General features: G+C 51.4%; 1 protein-coding gene across 1 annotated transcript; it reads right to left on the bottom strand.

Annotated features, from left to right (window-relative positions):
• Positions 1–273: 273 nt before the first annotated feature.
• LOC140192688 (equilibrative nucleobase transporter 1-like) lies at positions 274–13,066 on the bottom strand (the record flags this gene model as incomplete). Its single annotated transcript, XM_072250208.1, has 5 exons — positions 274–878; positions 1,657–1,776; positions 3,003–3,182; positions 10,097–10,302; positions 12,903–13,066. Coding segments are annotated over 5 exons (957 nt in total), but the record flags the coding sequence as incomplete, so codon positions are not given.
• Between the last annotated feature and the right edge of the window lie 424 nt (positions 13,067–13,490).

Raw genomic sequence — 13,490 nt, 5'->3', positions numbered from 1 at the left:
CACAGGTAGATAGGGTCGTAAAGAGAGCTTTTGGTACATTGGCCTTTATTAATCAAAGTATTGAGTATAAGAGCTGGAATGTTATAATGAGGTTGTATAAGGCATTAGTGAGGCCGAATCTGGAGTATTGTGTTCAGTTTTGGTCACCAAATTACAGGAAGGATATAAATAAGGTTGAAAGAGTGCAGAGAAGGTTTACAAGGATGTTGCCGGGACTTGAGAAACTCAGTTACAGAGAAAGGTTGAATAGGTTAGGACTTTATTCCCTGGAGCGTAGAAGAATGAGGGGAGATTTGATAGAGGTATATAAAATTATGATGGGTAGAGACAGAGTGAATGCAAGCAGGCTTTTTCCACTGAGGCAAGGGGAGAAAAAGAAAAAAATAGAGGACATGGGTTTATGGTGAGGGGGGAAAAGTTTAAAGGGAACATTAGGGGGGGCTTCTTCACACAGAGAGTGGTGGGAGTATGGAATGAGCTGCCAAACGAGGTGGTAATTGTGGGTTCTTGTTTAACATTTAAGAATAAATTGGACAGATACATGGATGGGAGGTGTATGGAGGGATATGGTCCGTGTGCGGGTCAGTGGGACTAGGCAGAAAATGGTTCGGCACAGGTAAGAAGGGCCAAAGGGCCTGTTTCTGTGCTGTAGTTTGTATGGGTGGGGGAGAGGGTGCTGACATACGCTGTGGCGATGAATGCCGCATGCCCCCCGTAGAGGAAGGAGCGGTTTACAACTTGCAGAATGAAGGTGAGGTACTGGACACTCAGCACAGGAATGGCCGCACACAGGGAGAAGCACATGCACTGCGACACGGTGATGGCGAGGGAGAGGACGGTGGCCCTCGTTTCCGTCAACCGTCGGGCTGCAGGGCTGGCTGGGGTTTTGTGGGGAAACAGACACAGGTATTAGCAATTCCTCCTCACTGTCCCTCCCCTCTCCCTTGCCCTTCCCTCCTCACCGTTCCCCCCCCTCACCCTCCCTCCTTGCCACCCCTGTCCCTCACCCCTCGTTCCTCTCTCCCTCACCTCTCCTTCCTCCCCATCCCTCTCCCTCGCCCCTCCCTCCTCCCCGTCCCGCTCCCTCGCCATTCCTCTCCCTCACCCCTCCTTCCTTCCCATCCCTCTCCCTCACCCTCCCTCCTTGCCACCCCTGTCCCTCACCCCTCGTTCCTCTCTCCCTCACCCCTCCTTCCTTCCCATCCCTCTCCCTCGCCCCTCCTTCCCATCCCTCTCCCTCGCCCCTCCCTCCTCCCCGTCCCGCTCCCTCGCCATTCCTCTCCCTCACCCCTCCTTCCTTCCCATCCCTCTCCCTCACCCTCCCTCCTTGCCACCCCTGTCCCTCACCCCTCGTTCCTCTCTCCCTCACCCCTCCTTCCTTCCCATCCCTCTCCCTCGCCCCTCCTTCCCATCCCTCTCCCTCGCCCCTCCCTCCTCCCCGTCCCGCTCCCTCGCCATTCCTCTCCCTCACCCCTCCTTCCTTCCCATCCCTCTCCCTCACCCCTCCTTCCTTGCGGCCTCTCTCCCTCGCCCTTCCTTCCCGTCCCTCTCCCGTCCCTCTCCCTCCTCGTCCCTCTGCCACAACCTGTGCCCTCTTCGCCGCTCCTCTCCCTCCTCCCTGCCCCTGCCCCTCTCCCTCACCCCGTCCCTCCTCACCCGAAGATTCACTCTGAGGCGGAGACGCCCGCTGGTTACGATCTATGATGAGCCCGTTCCAGGGGGCGAAGAAGACACCGCAGAACTGGGTGAAGGCGAACGCGTTGGTGAACTGGCTGACTGTGAGAGGGGGAGATCGGCTTTTAACGTGGGTCGCAGCGACTTCCCCCCTCCACCCTCCTTTCCTGTCCCTTTCCCCCTTCCCCTCTGTCTCCCCCACCTCCCTGACTCTCTCCCCTCTCTCGCCCCCACTAACTCCCTTTCACCCCATCTCCTGCATCTCCCCTCTCTCCATCTCCTCCCCACCACCTTCCCCACTCACTTCTCTCCACTTCTCAGTCCACCCTTCTCTCCCTCTCTCTGCTCCCACCCCTTTCCCCTCTTTCCCCACCTGCCCTCCTCTCTACCCTCACACTCTCTCACACCTCCCCCTCTCTCCCCCCTCATTACCTCCCTCCCCCTTGACATCTCCCCCCTCTGCTCCCTCAACACCAGTGCTCTCCCCCCTGCCTTTCCCTCTCTCTAATCCCTCCCCTCTCTCATCACCTCGTGGCTAGTCCCCCAACTGTGCTCGCTGGCCACAACGGGTCCCACTGTGAACAGCTCACTTTTAACCCCTTCATGTTCCCCTTTCCTCCTCTCTCTGTAATGTCTTCCAGCTTACAACCCTAAGAACCCCCTCCATCTCCAAATCAGACCTCTCATGTATGACTAATTCTTAAAACCTTTCCTGGGGAGATACAATTTCCTGTTCCTATCCACACAAATATGCCTAATTTAGCATTGTCCACACAGTTAGGTGTACAGCCATCTTCTTAGATATATCTTATAGGCATCCATTAGTCTCCTGAGACCATGGATTTGCGCCTTAGAAGGTTTCCGGGGCGCAGGCCTGGGCAAGGTTGTCTGGAAGACCGGCAGTTGCCCATGCTGCAAGTCTGCCCTCTCCACGCCACCGATGTTGTCCAGGGGAAGGGCATTAGGACCCATACAGCTTGGCACCGGTGTCTTCGCAGAGCAATGTGTGGTTAAGTGCCTTGCTCAGGGACACAAACACGCTGCCTCAGCCGAGGCTCGAACTAGCGACCTTCAGATCACTAGACGAACGCCTTAACCACTTGGCCATGCGCCAACATTGTTCTGTTCTGTCTACTGTCCACTGTTTCATTAGTATCCCAAGTCGATGAAAAGTTGAAAAGTCTCCCCGCTATTCTGTTCTCCCTCCTCCCAATCCCCTCATTCCCACTCATCCACTCTTCACCAACACCGCCCCGCACCTCCCCGCAAACCCGCCCACTCCCCCTCCCGGACACCCTTCCCCGCGACGCCCCTGCCCTCTCCCGTACCGAGGTCGGAGTGCCCGTGGGCCAGCAGGGTCAGCATTGGGTTGAGCGTGCCAATGAACAGGTAGTGCCTCAGCTGCAGCACCGACAGCCACACGCAGTGGGTGACGAAGAGGCTGGAGAGGACGCAGCTCCGGAAGGAGGGGACCTCCTCATCCACCGCGCCCGCCGCTCCTGCGCCGTCTGCGAGATCGAAAAGAGAGAAACTGTCACGAGCTCTGAAGACCAACCCTGCACTCCCCCCCCCCCCGCCGAATCACAGCCGTGACCGGGGCAGAGTTCCCAGCCTGAAACGTCAACCGTTTTACACCCCTCCTCCGAGGGGGCCCCCACCCCGTCGATGGGGGTTGGAGGCTCTGCTGGCCGGAGTCAGGGCTTTACAGAACACAGGAACCTACAGCACATCACAAGCCCTTCGGCGGCCCACAACGTTCAGCGATTATTAATTATCAAAGTCACTTGTTCATCATATTACCTTGAGATTCGGTGTCCTTACCAGCAGCCACGGAACAAAGAAGCCCAAAACAACCCATAAGAATAAATAGCCCATTTTTAAAAAAAAGAAGACGGTCGACAATATTCCTTCTATAATGATCGGTGTGCGCCAAAACCTTGTGCTGCACAATTAATTTTTTGTCCCCAACAAGGTGTGCACTCTGAATTTTAAATGGAGACGTATTTGTAACCCAGGTTACTGAAATCCAGATTTGTAATGTTAGAAAGCTCGCCTGTGGAGGGATGAAGACAAGGTTAACTGATTTTTTTAAAAAAGGGAACTTGGCGAGAACGAGGCGTGTTTGACCCAGACACGGACGTGCGAGAGTAACGCAGCAAACTATTAGAAACTAAAGATATAAACGGGTAAAAGTGCGGTTAGTAGTGAGGGTCTCTACCCTACTTAGTTGAAATCCTCAGGGTGAAACCCCGGGAGGAGAGACAGTGTCGATAAACGGGTTATTAAAGCCACGGCTATAACACGCAGCAGCTGTGACGAGACAATATCGGCAGAGCCGCGTGTCCGAGATCTCTACCGTGTAACCGGGAATTCGTTCTGTTAAATGACGCCAAGGGATTTGGTCAGGGGTTTTTTTTTGGTATAAGTTTGTGAATCGACTTTCCGTGGATAATCAACTATTTCATCCGACGAAACAAGAGACGAGATGGCCACCCACCCGAGTTCGGAGAACCAGCGGGGGAACGAAATGTTTCAGCACGTAGAGGATTCAATACGGTTTGGATGTGTAAGTTTATTTCTCGTTCGAAGGACCCGAATTTGATTTTCTGCGAGAACTGGTTACTTTTGCAAAGACTTTATAAGTCACTCAACGCAATCTACTTTCTTTATAAGTTGCGATGCTGGAGAATCGGTCATAAAGGAGTTAAACGTAGAACGGAGACCATAGAAATCTGCAGCACATCACAGGCCCTTCGGCCCACAGCGTTGTGCCGACCGTGTAAACTACTCTAGAAGCTGCCCAGAATTTCCCTACCGCATCGCCCTCTATGTTTCTAAGCTCCACGTACCTATCTAAGAGTCTCTTAAAAGACCCTACTGTATCTTAAAGCTTTGGCTCTTGGTAGGGTCGCCCACGCCAAGCAGTTCGGAGGACAGACTGAGAGAGGTCTACTGGTCCTTCAGGTTCCCGGGTGGGGGGGTTCCAGCTCAGGGCTCAGCGACTCGATGTCAGTCAGACCAAAGAAACGGTTGCGGACTTCAGGGAGGGGAAGGATGAAGGAACGCAAGCCAGTCCTCATAGAGGGGTCAGAAGTGGAGAGAGTGAGCAGCTTCAAGCTCCTGGGTGTCAACATCTCTGAGGATCTAACCTGGTCCCAACACATTGATGTGGCTATAAAGTAGGCAAGACAGCGGCTATACTTCATTAGGAATTTGAGGAGATTTGGTTTGTCACCTAAAACACTGGGAAAACTTCTACAAGTGTACAGTGGAGAGCATTCTGACAGGCTGCACCACCGTCTGGTATTGGGGGGGTGGAGAAGGGGGGGAGAAACGACTGCATAATTTGCAGAAAGTTGTAAAATTATTCAGCTCCAACACGAGTCCCGGCCTCCGCCGTGTCCAGGACAGTGTCAGGGAGCGGTGTCTCAGGAAGGCGGTGTTCGTCATGTTACGTACCCCGTAACTGGGTTGCCAAACCAGCAGAAATGGATCACTCAGGTTGGAGTCTGGATTACTGGAACTAAGAAAGTTTTATTAAAGAAACAAGCAACACAGTAATTGAAAGGATAATAAATGCAACAGTTCAGCAATGATAAACACACACGTACACAGAATTAAGATAACAGGATCAATCAAGCTCTATCGTTGTCTAGGGGTAAATGACCAGTTTCAAAGTGACGCAAAGTTCAGTTCAGTTCGCAGTAATCGCTGCTGTGGCGATGGACTGTGGGGGGAAGGAGAGAAAGAGCAAAACGAATGAATATTCAAGGTTTCCACACAGACCTTCGCAGTCAGCTTTCGGGCGAGTCCTTTGTGATGTCATCTGAGGTCACCGACCGTGACCCCTCCGTTTCCAGATACGATCGTTTCCCTGCGGTGAACCTGGCACCCAGGCAAGGGTGGACACACACCAGGTTCCCGCTGATCGTCCCTTTCCACCCTGTGCGTTTATGGCCCGGTACTTCCCACCGACTTGTGAGAGACGCACCGCTTCCAGGGTCTCGTTACCTCGGGTGTCGTGTGTGTCTTGCCTTAGCGAACCTGTCCCTTTTTATCCCCCCCGCTGGGGTATCGCCTGTCCATCACTTCAAACAGTTCAGGGTTCAAAGGGGGAGCCGCTCTTGACAGCTCTCCCGTCCCTTCATTAACATCTCCAAATGCTGCTTCATTGTTTTCCTTATCTCTCTCTCTCCTGAAGACAGGTGGCAGACCAACTGCTGATCCCACTGGTGCCAGCACAGGACAGCTAACATCTTAATCTATGTGTATTCTTGTCACAGTCATTAAGGATCCCGACCACCCAGGACGTGCCCTCTTCTCATTGTTACCGTCGGGAAGGATGTACAGAAGCCTAAAAGTGCACACTCAGCAATTCAGGAACAGCTTCTTCCCCTCTGCGATCCGATTCCTGAATGGACACTGAACCCGTGAATCCTCACGACTTTTCTTTATTTGCCTTTTCCTTGCACTGTTTATTTTATCTTAACTATTTAATAGAGAAATCTATATTTAATATAACTCAAGGTTTTTTTTCCTGTATATTTATTTCTCATGTATTTCATCGTACTGCTGCCGTAAAGTTATAACACATTTCACAACCGATACCGGTGATATTAAATCTGACCGTGGTTCCGACAGTCCACCTCATTACAATCTTGTCCTGCACCGCACTTTCCCTGTAGCTGTTACACTCTATTCTGCGTCCTGTTACTGCTTTCCCTTGTTCGGCCTCAGTGCCCCGTGTAATGATCTGAACTGTGTCAACAGTGTCAAACTATTCACTGCACGTGCGACATCAATAAACCAATTTGCCACAGTTAATGACTTAAGGCTCGAACAGTGCTGGTGCACACAGGGACCTCGGGCTCCCTCAAGTCGACAGGACGGTGACGGAGTTGGATTGGACTGTATAATTATTATCTCTGCAGTTTAACAAATTGTGCCTTCTTGTATTTTGTTTAAATCCCTGTAGATTTGTGTAACTGTTCACCCATGTCCAACACTGTGCAGTAGTCACATGTACAGCTGGAGTGCCTCAGACTTCTGCACAGTAGCGTGATAATTTTATGTATTGCGCTGTACTGCTGCCACGCAAAAAAAAAATAAATTTTATGACATAGAGAAGTGTACAGCACAGAAACAGGCCCTTCGGCCCATCTGGACCCTGCTGAAAACCATTTAAACTGCCAACTCCCATCGAGCTGCACTGGGACTGTAGCCCCTCCTATCCACGTACCTGTCCAAAGTTCCCTTAAATGGGAAACCGGGCCATTTGCTCTCACAACCCTGTGAGTGAAGGAGTTTCCCCTCATGTCCCCCACTAACCTTCTCAATTTTCAGGCCTTAACCTGAGTTAATTCGAGCACAGGAGCAGGGAGGTACTACTGCAGTTGTACAAGGCCTTGGTGAGACCACACCTGGAGTATTGTGTGCAGTTTTGGTCCCCTAATCTGAGGAAAGACATCCTTGCCATAGAGGGAGTACAAAGAAGGTTCACCAGATTGATTCCTGGGATGGCAGGACTTTCATATGAAGAAAGACTGGATGAACTGGGCTTGTACTCGTTGGAATTTAGAAGATTGAGGGGGGGATCTGATTGAAACGTATAAAATCCTAAAGGGATTGGACAGGCTAGATGCAGGAAGATTGTTCCCGATGTTGGGGAAGTCCAGAACGAGGGGTCACAGTTTGAGGATAAAGGGGAAGCCTTTTAGGACTGAGATTAGGAAAAACTTCTTCACACAGAGAGTGGTGAATCTGTGGAATTCTCTGGCACAGGAAACAGTTGAGGCCAGTTCATTGGCTATATTTAAGAGGGAGTTAGATATGGCCCTTGTGGCTAAAGGTATCACGGGGTATGGAGAGAAGGCAGGCACAGGTTTCTGAGTTGGATGATCAGCCATGATCATACTGAATGGCAGTGCAGGCTCGAAGGGCCAAATGGCCTACTCCTGCACCTATTTTCTATGTTTCTAACCCATGACCTCTGGCTGTCGTCCCACCCAACCTCAGTGGGGGGAAGAAAAGCCTATCCTATCTCTACCCTTCAGAATTTTGTAAGCCAACGAGTGTTTTAGTCCTCGGTCCCTTTGTTCCTCAATACGCACCAGGGCCTGACTGTCCACCCTCCTGATGTTGGTTCCCAGCTCGCCAACTGGCAAAGGCCAGCAAGCTGGAGGGGGATGGCTGAGACAGGTACCTCGGGGACATTTAAAAAGACCCCGCAGACGGAGTTCAATCTGGGGAAAAGTGTGGAGTGATTCACCTCGGAAGGTCAGATTTGCAGGCAGAGAGTACAGGGTTAATGGCTGGCTTCTAACCAGTGTGGAGGAAGAGAGGGACCCCGGGGTCCACGTCCATCGAGGCCGCACAGGTTGAGAGGTTTGTTAAGAGAACGTGTGGTGTGTTGGTCTGCATTAGTCAGGGGATTGAGTTGACGAGCCGCGAGGTAATGTTACAGCTTCATAAAACCCTGGTTCGACCACACTCGGGAGCATTGTGTCCAGTTCTGGCCACCTCATTGTAGAGAGGGTGCAGAGGAGATTTACCAGGATGCTGCCTCGATTAGAGAGCATGTCTTGTGAGGTTAGGTTCAGCGAGTGAGGACTTCTCTCTCTGGAGAACTGGAGGATGAGAGGTGACGATAGAGTTGTGATTAGAGGCATAGATCGAGTAAACGGCCAGAGACTTTTTTCCGAAGGAAGCGATGGCCAATACAAGAGGACGTACTTTTAAGGTGTGAGGGGATCCTGGAGTGCCCCTATTAACTGTGCTTTTGAAGAGAGAGAGTTATTTATCATTGATGGTTTGTTTTGAAAAGAGAGAGAGAGAGAGACAAAGAGTGACGTTTGGACTGTCACTTTAAGGCACTGGAAGTAACTTTGGATTTCTACTGAGGTGGGTTTGGAGACAGCATCGAGCAGCTCGAAGGTTGCTATGGTGACCGACAGGACATTATTGATGTTACTTTCAAGGACAGTTTTGCCTGCTCGCATTCCTTTACAGACAAAGAAAGGAGGGACTCTTTGAATGACAGGTGATGCTCAGCACAGAGAAATAAAACGGCAGGTCAGATGATACAGACCTCAGACACATGATCTGGACACTGAATGAGCATTGCTGTGCTCGTAGCAAAAGCGGGTTTTGGAGGATCAATCAGGCGGATCGATCCAATCGCTCTTGCAGTGAAAAGGAAAGGGGTTGACTGGTGGGGAGTTGTCCATGTGTCCACCCTCGGCTGGGGGACAGCTCCACCACAGAAAACTGGTCCCCCTGGTTAAACTCACAGTCGGTGACTTGTGAAGGAGTTCGAAGGATGAGGAGAAGATCGAATGTGTCAGCTCACCTGAAGACTCAAATCTCTCCCTCTCTCTCTCTCCCTCCCTCCCTCTCATTACTCAACTCAATACCACAAACTGAACTGAACTTTACTCATCATCGTAAGACTGTATCTTTTTATCCCTAGACGTAAAGAAGCTTGGTTTTTCACACATATACTTACTTTTATGTCATCATTGCCAACCCGTTTGATTTATCTGCATTTATATTACTCTATTGTGTAGTTACTAATAAATATTATTAGTGTATAGTAATACTGGACTCCAAAGTGTTTTCCATCTCTGCTGGTTCTTTATTCCCGTCACGGGGTTCGTGACAAAGGTCATTGGAGAAAAGGAGAGGGGAAAACGTCGGAGGTTGCTGTTTTAACACAGAGGGTGGATGGAATGCCCAGCCAGGAGTGGTGGCAAATGCAATAGGGAGATTCAAGGGACCCTTAGATTTGAGAAATTTTAAAGATTTAAAGCTCAGTTTTATCGGTCGCCAACGCAGCACAACTGGTACGCCGTCAGAACGTGGGGAGGAAACCGGAGTACCTTTTAGGAGACCCGTGTGGGCGGGCTGGGGGATGGACCGCGGGTCGGTGACCCGCCGTCACTGTGACAGCGATCCTGCTGCCCCTTCCGTAGGGGTGACGGGTGTTGGGGGGAAGGTTCGAAAGGTTCATTTTATCGTCCAAAGTACATAGGCAGAATACAACTCTGAGATTCGTCTTTTCCAGATAGCCGGGAAATACTGGAAAAAACCACGGCGGTTGTGGACAGAAAAGGCATCAACCCCTCGTCACCACTGGCACGAAATAAAAAGAGAGAAACAAAAACTCCAGCCTGCTCCCTCCCAAAAAAAACTAATAGACACCTGGCTGCAAAAATGCAGCTCGAACACCAAACTCCAGAACCATCCTCCCCAACCCGCTCCCTCGCAAAAAAAACTGGTTTGATCGGGGAGCGGGTTAAGAGGTCGGCACACCGATGTGGGCCGAATGGCCTCACAAATGCTACGTTCTGTGCTCCGTGTTCCTTGCCCTCTGCCCCTCTCCGCCACAGTGGGCACGAAGCCCTCCCCAGGGACCCTTCCCTACCGGAAGACGACACAGCAGAGCCGGTCTCATCTGCGGTGCCCGGAGTCGCGCGGTCCACGGAGTCCCCCTCCTCCGGCCGCTCGACTCCATCCTCCTGCGCCTCAGTGGTCCGCTGCGTCCCGTCGCCGCCCCTCAGGGGCTCCTGCTGGCGGGCAGCCTCCTCCGCCTCTCCCGCCGAGCCCTGCCTGGGTCTCCCGCACGTGGCCCTGCGAGGGCACGGACAGAGGTCACACTCAAGCCTCACCACCATTCAACCCCCCACTAGTACAGGCAAGGTAAACAGCGTTCCTCCGGGGCCAAGGTATAAAACGTAACACCAACAGTCACACACAGCACAAGGCACGTACAGCAGGCCCGGCACTGGGCAGGGCTCTGAGGCGCACAACAGAAAATAAAAATTCTGTGACCCGAATGCGATCAAAAAGAATGAAATGAAAAGCTTCTAAATATCAAAAAAAAAATCATTAAAAAGCAGTAACCAATGAAGAATGAAACTGGACCATAAGAAATAGGAACAGGAGTCGGCCATCTGGCCCATCAAACCTACTCTGCCATTCAATAAGATCGTGGCTGATCTGACCATGGACTTACCTCCACCTACCCAACTTTTACCCCAAACCCTCAATTCCCCAAATCTGCAGAAATCTGTGCAACCTTGCCTTAGATACACTGACTGAGGCAGCCCCCACTGCTTCACTGGGCAGAGAATTCCACAGATTCACCACCCTCTGGGAAAAGCAGCTCCTCCTCATCTCCGTCCTGAATCTGATCGCCCCAAATCCAAATATAACACTCTCCACACACCAAACCCCTGGATCAGATCCCAGTCTGTAACCCACTCCCAGGGATCTGTTATTCTATATTAAAACCCCCTGAACTCCTGGATCAGATCCCAGACTGTAACCCACTCCCGGGGATCTGTTATTCTATATATAAACCCCCCAAAACCCTGGATCAGATCCCAGCCTGTAACCCACTCCCAGGGATCTGTTATTCTATATATAAACCCCCTGAACCCCTGGATTAGATCCCAGCCTGTAACCCACTCCCGGGGATCTGTTATTCTATATATAAACCACCTGACCCCTGGGTCAGATCCCAGCCTGGCACCTTCTCCCGGGGATCTGTCATTCCATATATAACCCCCCTGAACCCCTGCATCGGATCCCAGCTTGTAACCCACTCCCGGGGATCTGTTATTCTATATATAACCCCCCAAACCCCTGGATCAGATCCCAGACTGTAACCCACTCCCGGGGATCTGTTATTCTATATACAAATCCCCCAAACCCCTGGATCAGATCCCAGACTGTAACCCACTTTGGGGATCTGTTATTCTACATATAAACCCCCTGAACCCCTGGATCAGATTCCAGACTGTAACCCACTCCCGGGGATCTGTTATTCTATATATAAACCCCCTGAACCCCTGGATCAGATCCCAGCCTGTAACCCACTCGCTGGGGATCTGTCATTCTATATATAAACCCCTGAAACCCTGGATCAGATCCCAGTCTGTAACCCACTCCCGGGGATCTGTTATTCTATATATAAACCCCTGAACCCCTGGATCAGATCCCAGCCTGTAACCCACTCCCGGGGACCTGTTAATCTATATATAACCCCCCTGAACCCCTGGATCAGATCCCAGACGGTAACTCACTTCGGGGATCTGTTATTCTACATATAATCCCCCTGAACCCCCAGATCAGATCCCAGACTGTAACCCACTCCCGGGGATCTGTTATTCTATATATAAACCCCTGAACACTTCGATCAGATCCCAGACCCTAACCCACTCCCGGGGATCTGTTATTCTATATATAAACTCCCTGAACCCTTGGATCAGATACCAGCTTGTAACCCACTCCCAGGGATCTGTTATGCAATATGTAAACCCCCTGAACCCCTGGGTCAGATCCCAGACTCTAACCCACTCCCGGGGATCTGCTGCTCCCTGAACCCCTGGATCAGATCCCAGCCTGGCACCCATTCCCAGGTATCTGTTATTCTATATATAAACCCCCTGAACCCCGGATCAGATCCCAGCCTGGCACTTACTCCCGGGGATCTGTTGTTCTATATATAACCCCCCTGAACCCCTGGATCAGATCCCAGCCTGTAACCCCCTCCCGAGGATCTGTTATTCTATATATCAACCCCTGAACCCCTGCACAGATCCCAGCCTGGCACCCACTCTCGGGGATCTGTTATTCTATATATAAACTTACTGAACCTCTGGATCAGATCCCAGTCTGTAACCCACTCCGGGGGATCTGTTATTCTATGTATAAACCCCTGAACCCCTGGTTCAGATCCCAGCCTGGCACCCGCTCCCGGGGATCTGTTATTCTATATATAAACCCCCTGAACCCTTGCATCAGATCCCAGCGTGTAACCCACTCCCGGGGATGTTATTCTATATATAAACCCCCTGAACCCCTGGGTCAGATCCCAGCCTGTATCCCACCCCCCGGGATCTGTTATTCTATATATAAACCTCCTGAACCCATGGATCAGATCCCAGCCTGTAACCCACTCCCAGGGATCTGTTATTCTATATATAAGCCCCCTGAACCCCTGGATCAGATCCCAGTCTGTAACCCACTCCCGGGGATCTGTTATTCTATATATAAACCCCCTGAACCCCCGGATCAGATCACAGCCTGGCATTCACTCCCGGGGATCTGTTATTCTATATATAAACCCCCTGAACCCCTGGATCAGATCCTAGTCTGTAACCCACTCCCAGGGATCTGTTAATCTATATATAAAGCCAAGTATCCCTGCATTATGTGCATCTTACCCGTATGTATACCCCTCAGGTAGCGGGTAGGGAATACTTGTCCTGGGAAGCAGGAATATTGTTCGGAGCACGTGGATTAAACTGAGGCTGCTGATGAAGAGGAATATTGCTCGGAGGGAGAGACCGGTCTCATACAGCACCTGGAGGAGATGGAGAGGAAAGAACTGTGGGTACAGAAAGATGGGGAGGGGTTGGACAGGGGAGCGAGAGCGGGTGACGGGCAGGGAGAGGGAGTGGTTTATGGGGAGAAAGTGTGGGTTAGGGGGAGAGAGAGTGGGTTACGGGGAGAGATTGTGGGGTACGGGGAGAGAGTGTGGGTTACGGGGAAGTGTGTGGGGTACGAGGAGAGAGTGTGGGGTATGGAGAGAGAGTGTGGGTTACGGGGAGAGAGAGCGTGGGTTACGGGTAGAGAGTGTGGGTTACGAGGAGAGAGTGTGGGTTACAGGGAGAGAGTGTGGGGTACGGGGAGAGAGTGTGGGTTACGGGGAGAGAGTGTGGGTTACGAGGAGAGAGTGTGGGTTACAAAGAGACTGTGGGTTACGGGGAGAGAGTGTGGGTTACAGGGAGAGAGTGTGGGGTATGGAGAGA

This window comes from Mobula birostris, unplaced genomic scaffold, assembly GCF_030028105.1.
Source record: "Mobula birostris isolate sMobBir1 unplaced genomic scaffold, sMobBir1.hap1 scaffold_2163, whole genome shotgun sequence".
NCBI classification, from domain to species: domain Eukaryota; kingdom Metazoa; phylum Chordata; class Chondrichthyes; order Myliobatiformes; family Myliobatidae; genus Mobula; species Mobula birostris.
This window is presented reverse-complemented; position numbering and strand designations above follow the sequence as displayed.